Source organism: Orbicella faveolata, unplaced genomic scaffold (genome assembly GCF_042242905.1).
Source record: "Orbicella faveolata isolate gen_17 unplaced genomic scaffold, um_ofav_v1 contig_14, whole genome shotgun sequence".
Taxonomy (NCBI): Eukaryota; Metazoa; Cnidaria; class Anthozoa; order Scleractinia; family Merulinidae; genus Orbicella; species Orbicella faveolata.
The window spans coordinates 8,186,222-8,211,081 of NW_028301541.1; the positions used below are offsets into that span (position 1 = coordinate 8,186,222).

At 38.4% G+C, this 24,860-nt stretch overlaps 2 protein-coding genes across 2 annotated transcripts in view; both read right to left on the reverse strand.

Moving 5' to 3' along the window:
- LOC110040151 (non-lysosomal glucosylceramidase-like) overlaps positions 1-6,154 on the reverse strand; it is a 38,010-nt gene extending 31,856 nt beyond the window's left edge. Inside the window, exon 1 of the mRNA XM_089286438.1 lies at positions 5,989-6,154. Coding sequence (XP_089142564.1) covers positions 5,989-6,089 — 101 coding nt within the window. The 5' untranslated portion in view covers positions 6,090-6,154. The remainder of the gene's footprint in view (positions 1-5,988) is intronic.
- A 248-nt stretch (positions 6,155-6,402) lies between these two features.
- Positions 6,403-15,439, reverse strand: LOC110040150 (uncharacterized). Its single transcript, XM_089286441.1, has 8 exons — positions 15,265-15,439; positions 14,498-14,569; positions 14,053-14,124; positions 13,450-13,524; positions 12,327-12,401; positions 11,945-12,016; positions 10,955-11,026; positions 6,403-9,642 (listed from the first exon to the last, which is right to left on the reverse strand). The coding sequence occupies exons 1-8, from the start codon at positions 15,369-15,371 to the stop codon at positions 8,334-8,336; spliced, it is 1,854 nt and encodes a 617-aa protein (XP_089142567.1). The 5' UTR covers positions 15,372-15,439; the 3' UTR covers positions 6,403-8,333.
- Between the last annotated feature and the right edge of the window lie 9,421 nt (positions 15,440-24,860).

The window sequence follows — 24,860 nt, forward strand, 5'->3', positions numbered from 1 at the left end:
GTGCAATAATAGAGCTTGTGTTGATCAAGTGATGTGATGTCTACAGTAACAAAAGAATCATCAAGGACTGTTTTGGAATGTGCACTGCGTTGCGACTGTAGTGCTAAGCAAACAGTTAAATTTTAAAAGCGCAGTTATAAGATCTAACAGATCTTCTTGTTTGCTTTAAACATTAATATTTTGATAACGAAGAAAAGCACCAAGTGATATTCATGAAAATGGAAGTCTTCCATTATATTTTGTAATGTATGAATCACGTGCAAATATATTTGGGAAGGAACAGTGGAAAATTGAGGTGTTTACTGTTTGCTAACAACTAATTCTAAAATCAGCAAACATTTGCATAATTTATCATCGTCAACCTTTCCAGGGTGTTTAGATCACCAAATCTTCGAGCCCAAGGGATTGTAATTATTTGCCAAAATATATCGAGTTGCTAGTCTAACCAAAGATGATACCAAGGTTAGCAAAACCACCAAAATTTTAAATTTTTATTCATCCCTATTTATGGCGGTGTCAAATTAACAGTCACTTCACTTGAGTAGATGTATGTGTCGGCAGGATTCTTGGTTTCCAAAATCCCTGAAAGTAAGTGCTGGAGATGGTTCTTGATACAAAAGGATAGCAATTATTTAGAAATTATTTAGATATATAAAGACAGAGGGTGAAGCTTGGGACAAAAGGAAAACCAAAACTATATTTTTTTAATTTTATAGTTCCGTGACTGATGCAATGCATCCATTTTCGGTGGTTCATGTGGTTGAAGACCTTGCTCGTGATTGGCCATAGTTCAGTAAACATTCCAGACATCTTTCAGATGTTCATGGTTCTATGAGTTTGACAGTGAAATAGGTCCTTCCTTCGAGAGCAGTCCCAGGAAATAAAAGATTTAACCATAAGTGTGAAGAAAAAATGGAATTTTGTCAGCAAACAAATGAAAAACAAACTTTTATCTGACCCATTATCTGCTGGTAGCTGAGCGACCACAGGTGGTCTCTGAAATTCACTTGCGAGCCCTTATCAATTAGGGGTTTTGGATTCAAGTTATTAGATACATGTAAAACAGATATCCTGGGATAACAGGGTGGAAAATTGTGATTTTTGAAAGGTTAAATCAAAGAGATACATGATATATATGCCAAAAATTATTGGGATTTGGAATACTCAGACATTCCATAATGGGCCTCATTTGTGAACCAGAAGATTCAACCTCTCAAATGTGTTGCAAGTGGTAAAGTGTCGTGGAACACATCCTTTTGCAGTTGATTTGCAGTTACTCTTTATCTGAACAGCAGTTACTACTTTTTCCGCCTTGCCCATCCATTTAAAAGAAATAAGTAAGCTTAATATTTGTACTGAATGGTATGCTACCTCCAAAACCATTCTCTACCCTCCCCGCTCCTTCACATCAACACGCAATGTTTACCGTCAAGTCCGGTGTCACTACGTAACACTAAAACTCTACGTCTGTATGTCCTTGAATTAATGAAACGAGTAAACTTAGACAATTTTTTTTAATTTTTTTAAAATTTTTTTAAAAATAATACTAGTGAGCAGCACTTCAGCAACAGATCTTGTCAACTTGCTTTATTTTCTCCGACCGGTTTCGTCTGATCATACAGACTTCATCAGGGAGTTTGAACAACATACATAAAGGAACTTATTTTATACCTATTCTTTAGAGTACAAATCACGTTCCAACTAGGGTGTGAACAGCAAAAAACACCTACAAAATTGCGTGCAGGATATGACTAAAATCCTGCGAATGCGCAATGTTTAATTTTGGGGCTCACGGATTTAATGTCAAATCTGTGAGCCCCAAAAAATGTTTACTTACATAGATGTGCTAACGTATTGGTAGATTTATAACTAACAATAGAACTAAGGTTCGGTAAATGCTTAAGAATAACTTTTTTGATTCCAACATGACTGCAGTTAAACGTGGATTTGAACACCACTGTCCTATGTCTAGATAACCGACCAGGCTTAGAGAACCATTTACTCCTGTTACTATAGTTTATCTCCCTGAAAACGGGTAGTAAAAACCTAGCTGGATAACCCCGAAGACGTAAGCGCTTCCAGAATAGTTGACGTGTCTCATCGAATGAGCGAAAAGTCGAGCTATTTCAGGCGTAACGCATGAGCTCGCCTTTGATAAAAGCTTTCTTGTTGCTAGCGGGGTGAAATGACTCATATGGTATATACAGATACTTGTTAAGCGGTTTCTGAAAAGTAGAGTATTGCAGTTTGTTTATGACAGAATCTTTGAAAAGTAGCAAGTCTAGAAAGGAAATCTTAGAATCGCTAATTTCGTAAGTTATCTTAATGCGTTCATCCTTAGTATTAATGGCACTGAGAAATTCAAGGAGGGCCTCTCCCGAGGGCCTTCCCAGATGACAAAAATATCATCGATAAAACACTTGTAGAGGGTTAAATTTCGAGAATACAATTCAATAATATCCCTCTCGTGATAATACATAAAAGCGTTTGCGGCTGTAACCGCAAAGGGAGTACCCATGGCGATACCAAACGTCTGATGGTATATAGCTACTAAATTCAGATTTAAGGAAATTATTTTCAAAGATTACACGAGTTAACTGAACCAAGAGAGGTGTTTGCGCTACCTTGCCCTCTCAAAGCAAGAGGTCAAGAGCAATAATTGCTTTCTTTGTGTCAATGTTTGGATAGAGTGATGACACATCCTCTGTAACAAGAAGGCAATTTGCGGGTAGCTCAACTTTCTCTAAACATTGGATCAGTTCACCCGAGTCACGCAAAACCGTAGGCATAGTAATGTTTGGTTTGACTAATTCGTCAACAAAAATACTAATGGGCCTAGTGATATAAGAGTGAGAAGCCGCAATAGGCCTCCCAGCTATAGGTGACTTATGAATCTGAGGAATAATATAAAATTTAGCAGGATCGATACTCCTAGGACTGTCGTCTAGGCTACGGAGGAACTTGAGAGAGTTGGGTGGTAAAAATCTAGAGTAACTATTTACAAGTTTATCTCTGGTCTCAAGTACCTTTTGACGTCTAAATGTCCAGTCATGTTTTGTGACTTTAGCATACGATTTAGTGTCATTGAGGTGTTTAAGAGTCTCTTTTTCTACCCAGTCTGTGGATACGAGAGCAGGTCCAAGGTTTTTGTCTGTGGCTAAGACGCGAACCGTGGGGTTTTCCTTGAGCTTACGTAATCCTCTCCGTTCGCCAAACGTCAGACTGTTTGCCCAACACGGCGGGGTCTGGTTAAAAGTCTCCAGTAGCTCTAGATGGATTTTATACAGGTTTTCTTCGAGGTCAGGATCTTCCCGAGGCGCATTCCATCCTGTTTTAACGTACAGTTTAGGATTGAAGTCCGGGTCATCAGGTTGATCAGCAAATTTGTAATGCAGACGGACGCTACGACAGAAATCCTGTATTTGATTGTCAAAAACACAAACGGCAGGCGGTCTAAGCATAGGTCTAAATTTAAGACCTAAGCCAAGAGTTCGTGACTGCTCTGGGGTGAGAGTGACATTTGAAAGATTGTGAAATTCCAAATTCCATGGTAAAAGGTCCAAAATCGGTTTTTTTGCCATTTTGTCAAGCCATTTAGAGTAACTGTCTCTCTCATCTATTTTACGATGCCGTTTCCGCGGCCTTTCCCGTTTTTTGATTTCTGGCAACGAGAAACAGAGGGAGAGCGGCTATCAGAAAACCTGACATTGGGTTTTTTGGGCTGTCTCCGCTGTTTAGATCGACTTTGTCTCCCTTGTGCACTTTTGGCTGCGGGCGAGGGGTTACGCGGGTTACGGGCATCCTGGCTCGAATCTTGACGGCGTTGTTGTTTCCGATTTCTGGAGCTTGATCTATTTTTACCACGGCTTTTAGAATTTTTTCGGGGCGGTGGAGCTGTATTTCCTGGCGGAGAAGCTGGGTTGAGCTTAGAAACTTCCTGTCGCACGGCACGTTGCACCATGTCGCGGACAGACTGTTCATTAATGGTAAATTGGGTATCCATTTGCTCTGTTCTTTTGGCCTCTTTAGAAGCTTTTTTAATGTTCTCCGCTACCCGTTTAGAAGCTCGTGTTGCGGCACACTCGAAATAGAAGCTGTCGGCAAAACATTTTGCCGACTTGACATATTCGTCTGCTTCGGTGTTAAGAGAAGAATCACTAGATTGAAAGGAATTCCTCCAGGTCTCAATGGCAGTGAAGACGCTCTTCTTCTCTTCAGCGCACCGTACTTTTGCTTGCTGTTCTTCAGTTTTTAGGGAGTCGATAGTGGCGTCTAGAAGCTTTAATTCAGCTTCTTTGGTGATGTTGTTGAATATTTCTTGAAGAAGCTGGGTATTACGGCCTTTAGCGGTTACACAGCGAATCTTCAAACCACTGGGTACCTTCCCGTTGCTCTTGTTGGATTCAAGTCTCTGTATGCGTTCCTGTAGACCATAGAGCTGATTTTCAGCCTCGATGAAGCTACGGACAAGATTTTTTAGCACGCGTTGAAAGTGGTCATCGATCCATATTTCGGATTCAGGTGATTCTTCGGCTGTTGTCGCTCGATGATCTTCTACGACCTCCTCACGCGCCTGACTTTGTCTATCTGTAGATTCTTGCCGTTTTTTAAGTTTTAAAGCACTTTTGGTCATCTTGAATCCAGAGCGATCTGAAGTGTTGCTGAACATATTGTGGCTTCTGCTAGCTGTGACTTAGACAATTTTTTTAAAAATAATACTAGTGAGCAGCACTTCAGCAACAGATCTTGTCAACTTGCTTTATTTTCTCCAACCGGTTTCGTCTAATCATACAGACTTAATCAGGGAGTTTGAACAAGATACATAAAGGAACTTATTTTATACCTATTCTTTAGAGTACAAATCATGTTCCGACTAGGGTGTGAACAGCAAAAAACACCTACAAAATTGCGTGCAGGATATGACTAAAATCCTGCGAATGTGCAATGTTTAATTTTGGGGCTCACGGATTTAACGTTAAATCCGTGAGCCCCAAAATTAAACATTGCGCATTCGCAGGATTTTAGTCATATCCTGCACGCAATTTTGTAGGTGTTTTTTGCTGTTCACACCCTAGTCGGAACGTGATTTGTACTCTAAAGAATAGGTATAAAATAAGTTCCTTTATGTATCTTGTTCAAACTCCCTGATGAAGTCTGTATGATCAGACGAAACCGGTCGGAGAAAATAAAGCAAGTTGACAAGATCTGTTGCTGAAGTGCTGCTCACTAGTATTATTTTAAAAAAAATTTTAAAAAATTGTTTAAAAAAATTATAAAAAAAAAAAAAAAAATTAAAAAAATTAAAAAAAAAAAAAAATTAGGGGTTTTGGATACAAGTTATTAGATACATGTAAAACAGATATCCTGGGATAACAGGGTGGAAAATTGTGATTTTTGAAAGGTTAAATCAAAGAGATACATGATATATATGCCAAAAATTATTGGGATTGGGAATACTCAGACATTCCATAATGGGCCTCATTTGTGAACCAGAAGATTCAACCTCTCAAATGTGTTGCAAGTGGTAAAGCGTCGTGGAACACATCCTTTTGCAGTTGATTTGCAGTTACTCTTTATCTGAACAGCAGTTACTACTTTTTCCGCCTTGCCCATCCATTTAAAAGAAATAAGTAAGCTTAATATTTGTACTGAATGGTATGCTACCTCCAAAACCATTCTCTACCCTCCCCGCTCCTTCGCATCAACACGCAATGTTTACCGTCAAGTCCGGTGTCACTACGTAACACTAAAACTCTACGTCTGTATGTCCTTGAATTAATGAAACGAGTAAACTTATTTGTTCTGCAACACTTTTACAGTGGTTTAAGGCTTGGTTGCACATCATCTTTAAGGCACGGCTTTGATATGCTAAACTTGGAGGCCGGTTACGAGCCCATGCAAATATATGTGACAGTGACGAAGTCGAATATATTAAAACTCAACTAAACCTCGGAAAGTTGTCATAAATTTCGAGTTTTGTCCACATACCTAACTCTATCGGTGGTCTGAAACAGATGTGGTCCTTGCTCTGTCAATTCACATCCATTTTCGTCGACAATATTCAGTTGAAGACTGACTTTTCCGTCCATGATTTCACTTGACGAAGAAGACTGCGAAATCACATGATTTTCTTGTGATCAGATGTCTCGACCCAGAGCCTTCGCTTTCAGCGAAAAAGAGGCAGCTGTGGGAAGGGTTAAACGCAGGAACGGAACGAATTGGGAATAACCGGAACGAGCCAGAACGAGCCGGAACAAACCGGAAAGGTGGAAAATGTTACTTGATTCCAAACAGTTGATAAATCTGGCAATAATCTGAATAACTTTCTTGTTTACCTGAAAACAAATTTGCGGTATGTCAGATCTTGTGTTGCGAATGCCAAGACTCAACAGGCCGTTCTTCGCAAACTTCACAAGTTTATTAAGATCGCAAGGTTCGCTTTCCTCTCTCGCTCTGACTGTGTACTTGTGCTAAAAAGACTCAACACACTGCACTCCTTAAAAAACTTAGCGAAACCTAATTTAATTGGCTTACAACCTTTTCTAAACAGTTTCTTTGATCACGGAATATTACCCGACACGCAAACTTACTTGTTTTGTCGATAAGATGAACCGCGTTTTACAATCTGGTGCTAATTAACTGGTAATCATCGACTGAACTAATTGAGACTGTTAGGCACGTGCTTTCTAGATTCCCTGAATCACGCAACTTAAAAATAGGATAAACTGTCACACAATTAAATTGGAACTTTCATGACACGTCTTGAGTCCGAGTTCAAGTTTCAAGTAAAGAGTTTCATGAGAAACGTAAATTTCTGATCAACCTTGCATTTGTGTTTGAGTAAAACTCAGGCCATAGTGCTCAGGTACGGAAATATTTTGATTATTGCGGCGTCATCGTTTTCGATCGAAAAGCTCCATTTTCAAAATGTTTTTCGTCCACACAAAAACGAAAAGGTCGGCGTTGTCAAATTTCTCCGGTTTGAAGAGCAGTTTTGAAAAGCTCTGTTTTCGTGACGTATTAATGTAGTATCTTTCGACTTTTTTAATTAATTGTAAAACACATAATTACTTACATTACTAACACTACTCTACTTACAATATAACACTTCAATTATTTATTTTACCTACACTACTTTTTAATACAAGGCTAAAGCTACTTCTCAAACTAATTAACAAATTATCAAGTTTAAACAAAAGAAATCTTGACTGTGATGGTGTTTGGATATCTCTAATCTTAATTAGCATAGATTCTTATGACCTTATTTCTCCGTTTTCTCTTCAGTTTTAGTTTTGATTGAGAAGATCGATGATTACATCAAACAATCAAGACAGTCAGGTTTGACCACATTTCCAAACACCTCGAAGTTCGTCGAAAATACTCCGCTACGCGTCGTATTCTCAACCGGCTCTTACCGTGTTTGGAAATGTGGTCAAAGACGGTCTTTCGTGTTTGATATATTACTTGAAACACAATTTGAACACTATTTACAAGCTACAGCTATTTATAATACAATATAAACACTACTTACAATGCTACGGACACTAACAAATACTCACATTACTTAATTACTAATATACAGATACATACATAACTCACTAATTTACAGTATCTCGCATTACCTACATTACCGTAACATAACTCACAATCCTAACTTAACATACAATACTTACAAAGTTTAAACTAGTATAAAATTACGAGGTATCTTTTGACTCGCCTCTTAGCTCTCCGCTTTTGGTCGCCATCTTTAATCACATGTTTCGCTAAGTAGTATTAACCCTCGGGGAGTCCCATATGAAAAGGACAGGGGTGCTCGTTGTGCCTTTTAGGGGTTTTGGCGGTTTTGGTACTTCTCAGGGTGTTCAGCCGCAACAGGTCTACAGCGAGAGCTTTTGCAGCACCTGCTAGGGTATTGAGCCGACAAAAAAAAAAATGACCGGAGATAATGTGTTGTTCAAGCAAAACAGGACCTTGGTGCCTCTTAGGGGTTCTTTTCAAAATTTCCGCGAGCACCACTGTCCTTTTATATAGGAGTCCCCCCGGGATATTAATCATGATCAGAATAAAACAGTGAACAACCATGCTTTGATCCAACGTCGTTCCCGTACTCTCTGCTTCCCTTGTCGATGAGAGAGAGCCTGGGAACGAGGTTGGTTTTGATCGTGGCTCGCGCAATGCACCAACTGACGTGAACAGTTTTCGCAGTGAAACAGCACAAAAAGCACAAACGTTAAATCGGCATCTTTTTTCTGGGCTCCAATATATGAAGAGTCGGGCTCTAGGACTCTGGAAAAATTTCATCACTTTAGCACTCTGTAAATCATGTCTCTTGATCAAGCTTGGCAAATGCCTAGCTCCAACGCGTCATTCCTTATCCCCTTTCTTTGTTCTTCAACGGCAGAAAACATTGTCAGTGTGACTACCTGAGGTAAGCAACATTGTGATGTTGTAAGCGCAGAATCTACCGAGCTAGAGATGTCGTATGCTTGATCATTCTTCACTCTACATTTGCTTCTAAGCAGCTCTCCGAGAGGACAGCTTCCCGTCTTTCTTAGAGCTGTCACGAATTTGTCGTTCCTAAACGCGAATAAACAAGGGTTTAGACAAGCATTTGCCACCAAACATACTGGTGGGAGCCACCATAAGAGGGTACGATTAAATCGAGCATCCTCGAAGACATTCCCTCCTCGAAAGGTAAACCAGGCCAGCGAGAAGTTAGGCGCAGCGAAAAACACAAAGCTTGTGAGAACAATGACGCTTACACGTTTGGCTAATCTCGACTCTCGCAGCACGCCAAGATTGCGAGCGGATTTTCGCGCCACGATGAAAATATGCAGATACAACACAACGACAACAAAATAAATGAGAACCAAACACAGCAACAGTAGTTCGCTCACAAATACAGTGGATATTAAGGACTGGTTCCTGTGGATCAAACACATGTGACCTGGTTTCTGGTTATTTTTTGCGTCCAGAATCTGTATCAAAGCTGCGGCTGTTGCGCCCGCGATCCAAAACAGCACCAGAGATGTTGCCATAGCTTTGCGACCGAGCCTTACACTAGGCCTCATACAGAATACAACCGCCATGTATCGCTCTATCGTCATCAGTAGTGACGTCAGACTTCCCACGACTTCAGCAACTATGAACAAGTTTCTGAAGATAGGGCAGTAAATCGTCTGCCAAGTTTTAAACTCATGAACACTCTGCCCATGTCCGAATGCCATACCAACGGAATAAATTCCCACTAAAAAGTCACAGAAAGCCATCTCTGACACCAGCAAAAATGGTAAACATTTACGAAGGTTTTTCGCTCGCATTACAGTTGTGAAAACAACCAAATTTGACAAAATCGCGCTAGTTCCCAAGACAAACAACAGAGGACGAAGTTTATAAGTAACATCCCAGCAAATATTAAAGCGACTACTGAAAGTCTTAGTTATATTTCTTGTAACAAGAAAAACTGTACAGTTTCGACTTTGAAGACACGCGGTCTTGTTCTTTCGAACCTGCACCACAACTTGCTCTCGCAGAAAATGCGTGCATCCTTTTATCTCGCTGGCGGGTTTTTGAAGCTGTACGTTACTTGCTTTGTCTAATTGAGTGTTGTTGATCAATGTGACGTTGTTTCCTTCTAGATTGCTGTTTAAAACAAAGAAAAAATGAAACACATGTAACTAAATTCGAATCAAATAAGAGCATGAATTAACATACACTGGACACCAGGTTTGCTTTTACTCGAAATGTAGCAAAAACTGACAAAGGAATATGAAACAAATTGCGGTAACAAACACGACAAGTCGACTACGAATGGTTTGGAGAGGATTTGAATCCCTAATCTAATGGCGGATGGTTTTTGTCTCCGTAATAGAGCGGCTCGTAAAACCAAAACCAAAGTAATCACTCAAGCCAATCACAAACGACGCGTAAAGTCCAGAGAACCAATCAAAACTCGAAGTAATTACATCAGTAGGTGACGCAAAGCGCGGGAAAACGTGTGCGAAGGAGTTGCGATTGGTTCTGGTTTTACTTCTCATTGGATGAAAATAGGACGCGAGTTTTTTTTTAAAGCCAATCGTGTAACGTAGTGATGCAAAACTTATTACTTTTCGACAACCGAATAAAAACCGTTCTATTTGAAGAATTACAAGGAAATGTTATGGATGTCTCTAAATTCACTCAAGATGTTCTTGAATGAATTAAGAGACCACTTTCAAACATGCTTAACATGTTGGTGTGAACGGAGTATATGACTTACACGTGTTGAAGATTATGAAGAGCGCTAAACACGTCAAAACAAAGCGTTACAATTCTGTTATAGCTCAGGTCACTGAAAAAGAAATCAAAGTAACTTATCCAATTGTGCTTTGAGGCGCTTTTAAAAAACTCAACTCACTGTTAGATCAAAGTACTTCAAATATCAAATTTGTTAAACGAGAAGCAAATAGCGTACATGTTAAACGTGGTGTCCCAGCTCCTTGAAAAGAAATCCTCTCATATTTTTGAAGATTTATATAAACCAACCGTTCGAACATTGGAGAAAATTGGAGTTTTTGTTTCTTTTCTTTTTGAATTTCCAAACCTACACATGATTAAATCGCGTATTTTAGCTCAGTGAAGTTCGTCAAGTTTGGCCCTCTTCTGTAAACAGCAGCGGACTAAGAGTAGTCCCTCTTGCGCTTAGTCCGTCGTGTGTGACGCGAAAGAAAACCGCTAGAAAAAAAATGGCCGCGCAAATCCTGGGGGCGATTCCCGCCAAAAGGCAAGAAGCGCTTCTCGCCCCCAGGATTTAGCGCGGCCATTTTTTTCCTCGAGGCTTATTTACGGTCACGCTCGACGAACTAAGCAAAAGAGGGATTACTCGTAGTCTTGTAGATAAAGGCTGATATAGAGTGCATAAGTGGTTCGGTTGTTGTTGTTACATCATATGTTTTTCCTCCAATTCGGAACTTACAGCTCTTCGAGGCCGCGAAGTCCGATGAATGCTTTGTGTTGTACGACTGTAATGTTGTTGTGTTGTAAGAATCTAAAACAAAGTAAATTGGTAAATTTAAGTAATATATAGATTTAGCCAAGCCTACAAACGGAGCTTCTGATTATAATTAACCATAAAGAAAAAAAAAAGGATTTGTTTTTCTTGGAACAGAAACTCAAAAAATGATCAATTGTGAGCATGTAATTGCTCAGCGCGTGGTGTCACTATTTTTCCAATTAAATTTTATCAAACTCTACTCAATAAGTGTGCCCAAGATTGTAGAAATTAAGTACGCAATATAGAAGGGACTTTCCAAGAGTCGGAAGAAAAGTCAATAACGCGCCAGGGGTTAATTTGCGCAGAAATTTTGCATTTGCACGTACTTCCTTCTTCTCCCCCAGAGTAACAACCTGGCTTGAGCCCGCGATCCACTGAAAAAAACGGTACCTGGTTAACTTCAAAAAGGCTCTTAACCTCAGCCCGCGATATGGTCGTAAAGATACTGGTCAGCTAATACCTTGTTTTGACAGCTGTCAATTAATCATAACATGGGCCGGATATCCAGTATCAAAGATGTACCTATGGCAATGGTGCTTAACTGTCTTATTTTTCAAGGTACGCCCGTGGGGCTTGACGTACGGACGTACGGACTGTCATGTGACAACCCAAGTTTTTTAGATCGATAGGTTACCAGATTTTCTACCGTATGGGGCTACGCTCTGGCTCATTCGGCGTGTAGGAGCTCCGCTAATAAATCAGTTACTCAGCTCCTGATCACAAGACTCGATTATTTAAGAAGGATTGATCAAAATCGTTCACCCGTTTGTTCGAGCAGCTCGTTTCCATCTAGGAAGGAGTTCATCGGCAAACAACCTGAGCGGAAACCAATTACAATAAGGCGAGCAAACAATTGATCAATCAATCAATCAATCAATTAAGCCATAAATAATTAAACTGATTGTTAATTACAATGTCTTTAATGCAGGAATTCCACGAAACATGCCACTTGTCAAATTTCCTAGCTGGTTATAGCTCAGATCCCTGAGAAAAAAAATTGAAATAAATGTGGTCATTAAGGCTAAAAACCCCATCGGCGTTCCCCAATGTATATTACTCAACGGCATGCCTCGAAAATAAATTACGCAGATCCCTCGCAAAAAAATTTGCAAACGTTTGCCAAATTTAAAGCTTGGAAAAGATCATTACCATATCAGTTTTTAAGGGTGTAATCATTATTTTAAAAAGAAAAATTGCTAAAGCACTATTCAAAGAAATCAGGTACGGCATTCAAATCCATTGTATTTGAAATAACTCAATTAAGGAAAATCATTAAAGAAGCTAAAGGACTCACATTTCAAGTAATGATGGAAGTCCTTTGAAAGTTGCATTCCCCGGTAATGCTTTTACGCCATTATGGCTCAGAATTCTGTAAGTTGAAGGATCGAATTATTGTAAGGCTGTTCATTTCTAAGAGTATAGCATGTTAGCACGAGAAATCAGGCAGTCAGTCAGTCAGTCTGCAGATCAGACACTTAGTCAGTAAGTCAGTCCGTCAGTCCGTCGATCAGACACTCACTCCGTAAGTCAGATAGTTAGGCAAACAATCAGTCAGTCAGTCTGTCCACCGATCAGACATTCAGTCAGTAAGGCAGATTGTCAGGCAGACAATCAATCAGTCAGTCAGTCAGTCCGCCAATCAGACACTCAGTCAGTAAATCAGATAGTCAGGCAGACGGTCAGTCAGTCAGTCAGTCAGTCCGCCGATCAGACACTCAGTCAGGAGTCAGGCAGACAATCAGTCAGTCCGCAGATCAGACACTCATTTAATAAGTCATATAGTCAGGCAGACAATCAGTCAGTCAGTCAGTCAGTCTGCCAATCAGACACTCAGTCAGTCAGTCAGTCAGTCAGTCAGTCAGTCAGTCAGTCAGGCAGACAATCAGTCAGTCAGTTGGTCAGGTGGTTATAGCCAGGCCATCACAATCTTAGCCAATCAGCCGGGGGGAGGAGATTCCCATATAAAAAGGTCGGGGATGTTCGTCATCTCGCTTAGGGGTATAAATCAAGGATTCTGGTTTCACTTAGGGTGTTCATGACAAAACGCCACTATTTTTAGCTGTCAAAGTATCATTTAGGGTGTACTCGAAGAGATAATAACAAAAAAAACGCTCCCATAGTTCTTATACATTTTCGCTTTTAGGCTCGATTTCCTCCGCTCTCTCCAGTCCAGTCTACTAGCCCGTGCTCCCTTTCTGAACAACGGCTGGTACTCGTCGATTCGTCAGTGCAAGACTCAGTCAGTAATGCTCAAGGAAAGATCGGCCCATTCTCGTCCCCAGTGCTATTCGTTTTAAAATTTGTTTAGCCGACCACGTGACCAAAAGAAACGGAGGCTCTGGGGACAAGAATGAGACCGTCCGGGATCAAGTGATCTTCGCGCATGCCCAAAAGCAGCAATGAGGAGTATAACTTACAATCTCGTTAGTGACCGAAGACCAAGAAACGCTTTGCTCTTTGGTATTTCTGTTATCAAATTGGAAGAGAGATCTCTGTGAAAATGAATGTGAAGCCAAGTTAATAAGAATTGGTATCTGACATCTGAAACAGGTAAAAAATCATACTGGTAAAGGATCTTAGTAAAGAGAAAAGATTCAAATGAGCAGCCATCTATTTCTCCTTCGATCAGCCAGGCAGTCAATGACAGGAAAATGAACGAGCGAACGAAAAACCAGTGAACGATCAAACAGACGAACGAACGGGCAAATAAACAAACGAGCTAACGAACGAAGAACGAACGAAAGAACGAACGAACGAACGAACGAACGAAAGAACGAATGAATGAATGAATGAATCAATGAATCAATGAATCAATGAATCAATGAATCAATGAATCAATGAATCAATGAATCAATGAATCAATGAATCAATGAATCAATGAATCAATGAATCAATGAATCAATGAATCAATGAATCAATGAATCAATGAATGGACTGATGAATAGATGAGCTATCGGGAACCAGCGAACGAATAAGTAAAGACCAAAGAGTCAAGCAGCAAGATACGTCATCTTACTTACAATGTCTTTAATTTTGGCAAACCACGAAACATTTCACTTGCCAAAAATTCCAGGTGATTGTAGCTCAGGTCCCTAGCAAATAAATAACAAATAAATAATCACATGTCTGCAAATCCCTCACATGAAATGAAAATATGGCCGGTTTTAAATTAAGGTCATGGATAATTTATATGCGTTTTTCAGCTATACAAAGAATGCCTATCCGTCAATCAGTGATTAAGTATTCATTGATCACCGAGCGAGTTAGTCAGTCAGTCAGTCGGTCGGAAGGTCGGTCGGGCGGTCGGTCGCTCGGTCGGTCGGTCAGTCAGTCAGTCAGACGGTCACTCAGTAGTATACCGCTCAGTCAGCAGGTATGTCTATGAGAATGCCACTAATTCAGTCCGCAACGATATGCCAGTCTTGGTCAACTTTCTTCTTAATTGACGAAAGCCACGGTACTTACAAATATTGTAGTTGCCCCAGTCCTGAGAGTCCAGCTCGATCTATGCTGAAGATTAAGTTGTTGCTAAGATGCCTTCAAGAAAATAAAAAAAAAATCCTATCAATTGACTTGAAATCTGATCAACAAATAGATTCCATATTGCCATGCGTCTGTTCAGCAACCAAATCACAGATGACGTCAAAATGTGGTAAGAACAAAAAAGCGGCACACGAGGCGATAGTCGAGTGCGTCACTGATGTTCTTACCACATTTTGACGTCTTCTGTCTGTCTTCCTATTACTGAACATGTACAGACGCACAGCAACAGAGAATCTACCTATCTTCTTATCGTTGAAGGTAGAGAAAACTGCAAGTGGTTTTAAGACATTGTGTCGAAATTTGAAAAAGTCTCCCAGACTTTTTTAATCTGATATCACAACTTAGTAAATTGACCTCCGCACGTGAAGATGGCTGGTAGTGGCCAGCCGAAATATTGTATAAAATCAAGTTAAAATCTACGTTGTATCGGCCTTGCTTAATTTTTCGCGTTCATCTTCAACCGACTTGATCAATCTCTGATCCAACATGTATCAGCAGATTAGTGTTCTTGGTTGCTTGCTACCTTTTCTAATTGGCACTGGAAGTTACAACTTCTATTTATTTCAAGCTTAGGTATTCTTTCCAATATTCATTTGTTGCGAAGATTTTAAGATTTTGGCCTTTCTCAACTTCTATATTTTCTTAAAAGGAATTTTAAAAAATTGTGTGAGAATATAAATGAAACTTACAAATCGAGTAATGATCGAAGTCCTAGAAATGTCTTATTTCCTGGTAATGCGTTTATCATATTGTGGCTCATATTTCTGTAAATAAATATAACAGATAGCGGTAACATTGTGAGCCCGTATTCATTCACCTTTTCTCGTTTTACCACGCAAGCAACATTAAGGAATACGACTTACAATGTCCTCATGGACTGCAGACTCACAAACATTTTGCTATTTGGTATTTTGATTAACAAATTGGCAGAGAGATCTCTGTGAAACCAAAATGGAAAAGAAGTTAGATAACAATCATACATTGAGCAACGATTATAAGATCATTCGGTGGTAGATTCACAATATTTCCATTTCGAGTTCGTTATACGTTGTCCATTTCGTTTCGTTATTTATGTATTTATTTATTTATTTATTTATTCTGTTAGTTTGTACGTATTTAATCATGTAAACCATTCAGTAACCTATAGAGTGAATCACTACGATCTGTTTGCCCAGTTAACCCATTCGTCGACTGTTTCACGGTTTCTCCACCTCTCAGTCAGTCAGTTGTTCAGTCTTTCATTCAGTTGGTTGGTCAGTCGGTCACTTGAACAGTCAGTCAGTCAGTCAATCAGTCAGTCACTGGACTAGTCAGTGAGTCGATAAGTTCTATAATTAAGTTGAATCGTAAATAAGCATTAATCAACTTTTTAAAGCTGATTAAAAAACTCCCTGTAATAACTCAGCAAAAGGTATTTACAGATATTTTAGCTGCTTCATTCCCCACAATCCGGAATCAGGTATCTCGGCAATCAAGTTACTGTTCAGATACCTTACAGGAAAAAAAAATAGACAATGTCAAATAGAACGTTCCTACATTACGACTGCTTTGTATTGAGTGACGTAATTAGATCAATCATTCGTGATTGGCAGTTGCCAATTAGAGTTGCTAAAGTGAGTCACTTGGTGGGTTTACTTTTCGAAGGGAACGAATACCTTTTTATAAGGAGCTGATATTTTGGATGGAATTTTCTTTAGTTGAATTTGGTATTTAAGTTGCATCTTAATGGCTCTTTGTTGTGTTTGGCACCATAAAACTAAAATTTATAAGTTACTGCTTTCAATGTTATACACCTACAATTAATTAAAACTATTATCAAGATATCATGCAGCAAAAAACAACAACACATGTGTGACTTACAATCTCCTCAAGGAGGGCACACCACTAAACACTCTCCTAGGTATACTGGTTATCAAGTTGAACGAGAGATCTCTGTAAAAGACAAGATCAACAGAAATTCCGATGGTGGAAGAAGTGATAGGCTGGACCACGTGATCCGTTTTGTTAAATTAAATTTTTGCCAAGCGTAGTTGCCTTTCTCTATCCAGGAGTAAGCGATTAACATGACAAAATACAGGATGGGAGGGGAGGGAGAGGGATAACCTGTTGTGGATGCAATACTAATAAATCTTAGTCTGTTACGTTGCTTCCTTTATATGTGAGATACTAAGATTGTGCGCTGTGAGGTGATGATTTAATTTTTACTTACAAAGAAAGAATCCCGTCAAACGTCTTTAAGAACTTTTTATCCAGCGCAGAAATTCCATTCCCCGACAAAACACTGTAAAACATACAAATGAATAAACAGTAGCCTCCATTAAACGTAGAAATTTGCGCGAATATTTGTCCGCGGACGTAATCTGTTCGAGAAGAGAACAGTTTTCCGGAAGCGAAGCTCGAGGAAAACTGTGAGCTTTCAGGAACAGATAATGTCCAAGGTCAAATATTCGAGCATATTTTTTAAGTCAAATGGAAGTTCTTGTGTTTATTATCCTTCAAATATTTTTCGCAATACAGTGTCGGTAAATAAGCAGTTATAAGTAAAACGTAACACCGTAAACGTTGTTTAATTGGCAAGCAAACTCTTTTGAGAGCCGACTTTAAGGATGCAAATCTGCTGGCAAAATTGGCACTGATATTTCCGGCTCTAGAAAATAGGTCCGCAATGCATACATGTGTAAGGCGTCTTTTTAAATAATATGATGATATGAAACATGCGTCCATATGAGAGAAAACAAAAAATGTCAGCGGCCATAGAAGCATTTTTTTTTTGTTCATCAGGTTATAAGTTCAGAAAGGAAGAAAAAAGGATGTTTTCCAAATCGGATAGAAACATTATGGTTTTCAAGAACGTTTATCAACAATTTGCGTCATGATAAGCTAAATCCCACCTGCCGTACATGTAAAAAACAAAGGGGGATAGATAAAATGGGTTAAAATCAGTGGATAGAACACATTATGCAAATAGATTTTCAGTTTGTTGGTGATAAACTGACTGTAGTTGACACGTTAAGAACACAAACAGTGACACCTTATTTTCCAAGTAATATTTCTAAGTATTGTGTAATTTATCCGTATAGCTTAGATAAATATTTTACTGCTCATTTTGTAGAGCAGAGTGACTTAAATAATTTATTATTTTTCTAGGATGGCATTTTACAAAAAAGAAAGAGATTTCACAGTGACGTAAAGAGATATTCCATTTCAGTTCAATGTGTAATATATGCGCTTGCTGTTATGTTGTGCATAATGCATGAAACTTTTCGTGACTAAACTCCTAAGGAAAAAAAAAATTCCATTGAAATTAAATTTTCACTTAAACTACCGCAAAATAAAAAAAGAAACTAATGGTACAGTTTGTCGAAATCATTGTCGAAATATAATACACGCTTTCAAAACGTCCTTCAGACTGCCGGCTTGAAAAACGTTATTGTAACTTAACGCGGGAGAGTGTTAGTGTTAGTTTGCTCCTGTCAAAATTAAGCTAAACGAGGGGGTACTGAGAATCTTGAGCCTTTTATTGTTCGGACATCTGTCTAGCTCAATCTTCATCTAGCTCACTCAGCCGATAAGCACGTTCTTAAATAACCTATCGGTAGATATGTGTAGACCTCACCGACCATCTGATCTTGAAGGATTAAACATTGTTTTAGAATACTAACCCAAACACTTTCACGCGACTTTCAGAGGCAAACTACAAAGTTCTTGAAACAACAAATAGGAGCGAAACAAGAAACCTAAACAGGAACTTTCGTGGGAGGTTCAGACCAAGGCCAGTAGACGAACCCAAACATGACCATCGATGGGGTATTGTTTGGATCCTAAATACTCTCGATAAACTAAGATAAACAACTTGAAGTCTTAAGACTCTCTGTGTGGGCAGTCGGGCCCTAGAATCACAAGACTAACATGGTAACTGCAAAATGATACACAATTGATGATCAGAAACCAAAAATACTAAATTCTATAAAAATTATTGAGCTTCAAAACCGTGAGTTCTCTTCGTAGGCAAATATACAGTGAGTCAAACTGGGAAATTCTGACGGCTTTGCAGTTTATCTTGCCGGTTGAGTTAAAAACAGAAAGTTTCATCTTTTTGATTTGGCTAACTTTTCAGACTTTCATGGAGAACAATGCCCTTCAATGGACTTTAATGTGACTGTATTCTCAGTCGGAACCGTCGCTGTGAATCTTATTAAAGTGACTGGACTGAAACATATCGCCACGGGTCAACTTTATCACCGGCGGCCAAGATGCATCAATCGAAAATATCCGATACTATGTAGCCACATTTGTTTGTTTTCTATGAAAAACAAAAGAGAATTTGGACATAAACATCAGCTAGCTTCAACAAGGTCGTATCACGTCGAGAAATTCAGAGAAATACACGTTCTGGTTCTAAGGGGCTTGCTAGTGTTTTCAGTGAAACGAGAAAGCTTTTAATGAAGAAAATGAAAGCGAAACGCTAAGGAATACCTATGTGAAGGAAGGGGACAGCCAACTCTGGTCATTTATTTGTTCTGGTGTTGTTTATCAGTGACATGCCACAGACCAGTCCTAATCCTAATCAAGAAAATAAAGTTCATATAATTGCAACTTCAAGCACAACACTTCTAAACAGACCAACCCGAATATTACCTTGATAAGCTTATAAATTACAGTTTCACTTCTGTACTTTAGATTTCTACCACTGAATTTTACGACAAAAAAAATTAACATTTCAACCACTAAAATCTATCTACTCCTCTGTTAAGGGAAACGAATAAAAGAAAGTTAAATTAAAACATTTGCGCATGAAAACGCACTGAAAAACGTAATTTCCATTGATCTACTTACATTGAGCAAATGTTTCTCGAAGGAACTTCAATTTCTCGAAGGTTGCTGGTATTGCAGGAGATTTCAGTTAGGTTTTGAAGCCCACTAATGGGGCAAACGGAGTATTTGCAATTCTTGTTGTAGACTGAAAAACTGCCGTTACCATTAAGAACTAGACAAAAAACTGAAGCAACGATTAGAGGTATTTTCACAAACGAAAACATCGCCTTGACCGCAAAGAGCAGTTTTCGTTTGGTTTACAACAGAATTCGAGCTCCCGATTATGACTTCTCACGCTATAAATTCACCGCCCTTATAAGAATTAAATTGCAACATACTGAAGTTTATATATATCTTTGATCTTTGTATCTGCATTTCCGAATAATGAATAAAATCAATCAAATTGGTTTGTTATGCAGTGCCATTGCAATATTTAATTATTCCTAGTACAAACATGTAATTTTGTATCTTTAATTAAAATCTAAATTCGAACGATATTAACTCAGATCGACAAATTGTTAGGATTGACAAATTAAGTTGACGAGTTTGCTAGGTTTTAATCGGAAAAAAGGGTTTTAGGTGTGGAAATCGAACTCCAGTATAAACACAATGTCATTAAAACATTTTTTTTTCTGCCACTTAAAAAAAGTAAAAGTATCGTTGCCGCGAGTTTTAATTAAAGGTCCGCTTTTAATTATATCAATTTTTCTGCGAAGAACAAATGTTATTTTTATTAATTTATAATGCCTTTGTGAAAACAAAAGTTTGGCATTAAATATTGACCACCCTGACTTGCCAGTTTCCGAAAAATATGTATTATTTAAGAAATAGAAAACAGTCCTAAGAAGATAAGCGCGCTGATTGGTTAAAAATCGTGTTTCTATAACTCGATGGAAACACAGAACTAGAACGAGCTGTTGACGCAATGATGGCCCAAGCAAAGAGAATTACCATTTTGATAATCAAAGTTAACAAGTTGTTTTCCTTTTTTTCGTCGCGGTGTTTTCTAAAAGAAATGGAAAACATGTTCTCCGTGTTTCTATCGAGTTATAGAAACACTTGTGAAAGTTTGGGAGAACTCGAAAAAGCTGTGGAAACACTCGCCTGCGACTCGTGTTCCTACAGCATCTCTCGTTCTCCCAAACTTCCACTCGTGTTTCTATAACTCGATCGAAACGCGGTACATGTTTTCTATTTCTTAAACAATTCATCAAAATAATGAAATTGTATATTCCTGTCTATCATATTGCTCTCTGTTTTTCTTCATTGCAAACATATTAGAAACATGTTCCCTCTTTCACCAAGTTCAGAAAATTAATACTAAGAAAATTCATACTGACTCAGATCAGATAATGTTCTTTCTAATGATAATTCTTCGCAGTTTCCTTTTCAAAAATTCATCTGTTAATGAATTATTAATGCCGTGAGGATATGATCACCCAGTTTTATTTAATCACGTGCATTCGACTTATATATTGCATCTTTACTTTTTCTTGCAAAGAGTTGAAAAACAATGGTCCAACTCAAGAACGCGAAGTTGAATTTTGCCAGCCAGTCTGGACGCCTGGTTTCCCTGACATGAAGTACTACCCGCACAAAAAAACTTCAATATTGCAAAATCTTTCGAAACTAATTTCTCAAACTTTTTAATAACTCATCAAGTTTAAACAAAGGAAGTTATGACCGTGACAGTGTCTCGATATCTGAAGTAATGCGCATAGATTTGTGCGATTTTGTTATTCCGTTTTCTCCTTAGTTTTAGTTTCGATTGAGAACATATCAAGCACTCGAGACAGTGTTTGACCACATTTCCAAACACGTCGAAGTTCGTCAGAAATACTTCCCTGCGCGTTGTATTTTCAACTCTCTTCTCGTTGTTTGGAAATGTGGTCAGACACGGTCTTTCGTACTTGATATATTACTTGCAGCACTAAATGACTTGCCCATAAAAAGTAATTTCTGGTTTAGGGATGAGATAAGATGCACTTTTTTCAACTTTTTCGCTCTCCCAAGGTCGGTCCCCAGGCAGCCAGCTTACTTTTCAAAATTTCAAAGTAAACATTTGCTATTTTAATAGCCATACTGATATAAGAACCTGTTTAGTCAAGCAAGATCAAGTAGGCTCTTATATGTACGTGGGTTACAGTTAAAATAGACATTTTAACCTAGGGGTGTGACTTTGAGATTGCAAATTTACATTACAAGAAGATACGTAAGACAGTTGTGAATAAATACTGTATGTTCAAGGACCGAACGGTTTGAAACTCAAGTTTATTCATTTTTCTGCTAATCAACTCATATATTTCCTTCATAGAAATTAAGAACCTAATTTTAAAAAAAACCTACTTAGCCTACCCAATAACTAACTCAAAAACAAGAGCTATCTTGCCGGACTTCAAAAAATGTAGGTTCTTACATGCTGTTTTTTCTGTAGGCGATCGAACTTGCTAATTAGAGTGTCTTTTTGAGTGTTTAATTTAGCGCAAGAGAGAAAATTGATTGTTCTTGGCTGACACAATAAAACCAGCTTATGATCAAGCGAGTTCGTTATTCAAAGAAATCAAACGCACAACAATAGGGTTAAACTTGATCATTTTTTTTTTTCACATTTTTATTTCCATTCAACGGCTTACATCAATTTGTAAAAAAATAGGTCACTTTTCGTTTTTTTGGCTGAAGGCTTTGGTTCTGACTTTCGACTTGAGAATACGCAGAACGTCTAAAATAATTTTGGTCAAATTTTCAACTCTTTTGGGCAATTAAATTTGCGTCGAAACATTGAACTGTCGAAAAAAATTTGAACTGACTTCTTTCCACAAGAATCTAGATGAAAACACAATGAAGAATTCGGAAAATCTCGCCAGCTACAACTTTTTACCTTTTTTTTTTACTTTTTGCTCAGATCTTATGTGAAAGCCAGAGTCTTCACGGTCACAGTATCCTAAAGGTTTTGGAGGGTGTCAATGGAGTTTTGGATATTACGGCTCACGGTTAATATTTTGTTGCTTTTTTTTACGGTTAACGGTTAACATATTTTCCTCAAGGTTAACAAAAATCTTAGAAATTAATGACCGTTGTTTTAAACAGTTAAAAGCTTAATTTTCTTGTGTAAAAAAGTTCGAAATTTAATTTGATACATACAGTAAAACAAATTTAAGATATTAGGAGCATTTTTGGACGGAAAAAGGTTTTGTTATAAGAATTGTAGATTAATGTAGATTAAAGGCCACAAAACAAGACCCAAAAGAAGTCTTGACAGGTGATCTTCTGATATTTCACTCTCATGACTGAAATTTTTCGCGGTTACAAGTATTTTTTACGGCTAACGGGGTCGACACGGTTAAAATTTTCCAATTTCTACGCCTAACGACTAAATTTTTCGCCTGTTTTACGGCATACCGTTAACCATATTGAGACCATTCCTTAATTCGGTCTGGAGCAATGAAGGACCGAAGATTGACACGGCTCGTGAATGTGCCAAAACCAAAAGTTGTCGCAAATATGTGGCAAACTTAAACATTGAAGCTGAAATTAAAAGTTTATAAATTCCTGCTATAGAATCTTTCCCATGCAAGAGAAATGCTGTAAAGCGCATGAGGAGGAGGACATGGGGATTTGCGGTGCTGCGGTGTTGATGTTTTCTTAATGCGGTGATGCGGTGAATAAAATCTCAACTTGCGGTGATCTCAAACCATACGGTGTGCGATGTTTGTGTTTTTCACGCTGCGGTGTTCGGTGAAATGAAATTGTTTGCGGTGCTGGGGTTTTTTGATTTACCTTTCTCAAACCTAAATTATGTAAACTTCGTTAATCGATGCTAATTTACGACAAACACGTACCATTGAGGTAAACAATTTGTAAAAAATACAGACCATCACTTTCTAGTCAATCTTCAATAGCTGGTTTTCACATGACGTCACTAAATTCAAACTACAAAACTATTGATCTTCCTGAGATTTTACTTAAATGATGTATAAGAGCAGCTGAAAACTAATGTTCATACAAATTTTCGCTCCGAATGGGTTCTTGGTTTTGTGATAAACTACGCTTGAATTTCTAAGCTTTTGCGTGACGCGGCATTTACATGACGACCTGGAGAGCTGTCGTGATGGTTAAAAGAGTGACTTATTTCGGGGAACTTGGCTATCTGAACAGTTCATGTCTTAGAAAAAGCATTACTTTAATGTTTCAGAGTTCCTCGAGGGATAAATTCACGCTTTTGTAGCAAAACTCAATGACAGATGTTTCTGTTGGTTTCCGGCCGCCATGTTGGTGCCCATACGGATGGGCACCAGCATGGCGTCTCCATACAAATCTCTATAAATTTGGGTAAAAAATTTCTCCGCATATCTCGCATAAGAAAATATTTACCTTCTTTCATTTTCCAGACTATTGACCGGTTTTGATTTTTATTTTGATCTATTTTGAAATGCGTGACACTGAAAACCACCAATATGCTTCGGCTGCCAATCCGAAGCTGTTTTCATTCATACGTAACTTGACAAGTAACTCGACCTCTGCCACCCGGAGCTCAGTGTTCGGTAGACACGTGGAGGAGCGAGGACCGGAACAATGTGTTTATTTTGTGGAAAATTGTTGAGGTATAAAAGTATTATTTTCAGTGTAGATGAACGAATCATGGCGCTAAAAGCACGTGTTGCGGTGACGGTGTTTCGTTGACTTTTCTTGCGGTGATGCGGTGTTTGTTAATTTTTTTTTTTTTTTTGCGGTATTGCAGTGTTTAGAACCCCCCGATGTCCCCCTCCATGAGTCAAGTGCATAATATTTGCTTGACTCTATTGTTCTATAAACTGAAACTTGTTTCTATTTTCTCTGTTTTTGGTTAAAAAAGTGTATTGTCTTGAAACTGAAATGAAGAATATCACGCTTAGAGACGATAATTTCTATCAATAACATCTGAGCACCGACCGGATATCTTTAGAATTCAGTTTCGTTTGTGAATCCTTAGAATTAACTATAAAATAGCCCTTTGATTCGATGGCATATTGATTATGACGCCTCTCTGCGAACTAAAATAAACTGAAATGTCTGGTTAAGGGTAGGAATAGACCAATTAATTTTGTTTTCCTTTATCGGCGAGTGACAAGTTGGGTAATTACTCCCAAAAAACCTGCACCGAAGAATGACGTGTAGCACAACGAACTCCAGAAGGAAAATTATCTAAATGAAAGTTGGAGACTATAATAAAATTAAGCTTTTGCCAATAGCAAAGGTCAACCTTGAATTAACTATACTGCTTAGAAAACGTGCGCAATCTCCCAGTAATAAAGTGACGTGGTCCTTCTTAACAAAAAAATTCTCAGAATCTGACTTCAGTAAGTAAGGTATAATATTGCACCCATAACTATAACAGTTATGCAGACTTTAGTACTTCATGCGTATGGTAAGTTATTGAAAGTATATCGGGTTGGTCCGAGCGCTATTTTTAGGCCGTAAAGCATGCATGTGT

Bases quoted from the DNA above. Each gene is read 5' to 3' on its own strand.
- LOC110040150 (XM_089286441.1), bottom strand. From the start codon at position 15,371: ATGTTACCGCTATCTGTTATATTTATTTACAGAAATATGAGCCACAAT. The intron at 12,017-12,326 runs GTGAGTCCTTTA...TTTTTTTCTCAG, and splicing joins CTTCCATCATTACTTGAAAT to GGATCTGAGCTATAACCAGC. The intron at 9,643-10,954 runs GTAAGTTCCGAA...TGTTTTAAACAG, and splicing joins CTTCGCGGCCTCGAAGAGCT to CAATCTAGAAGGAAACAACG.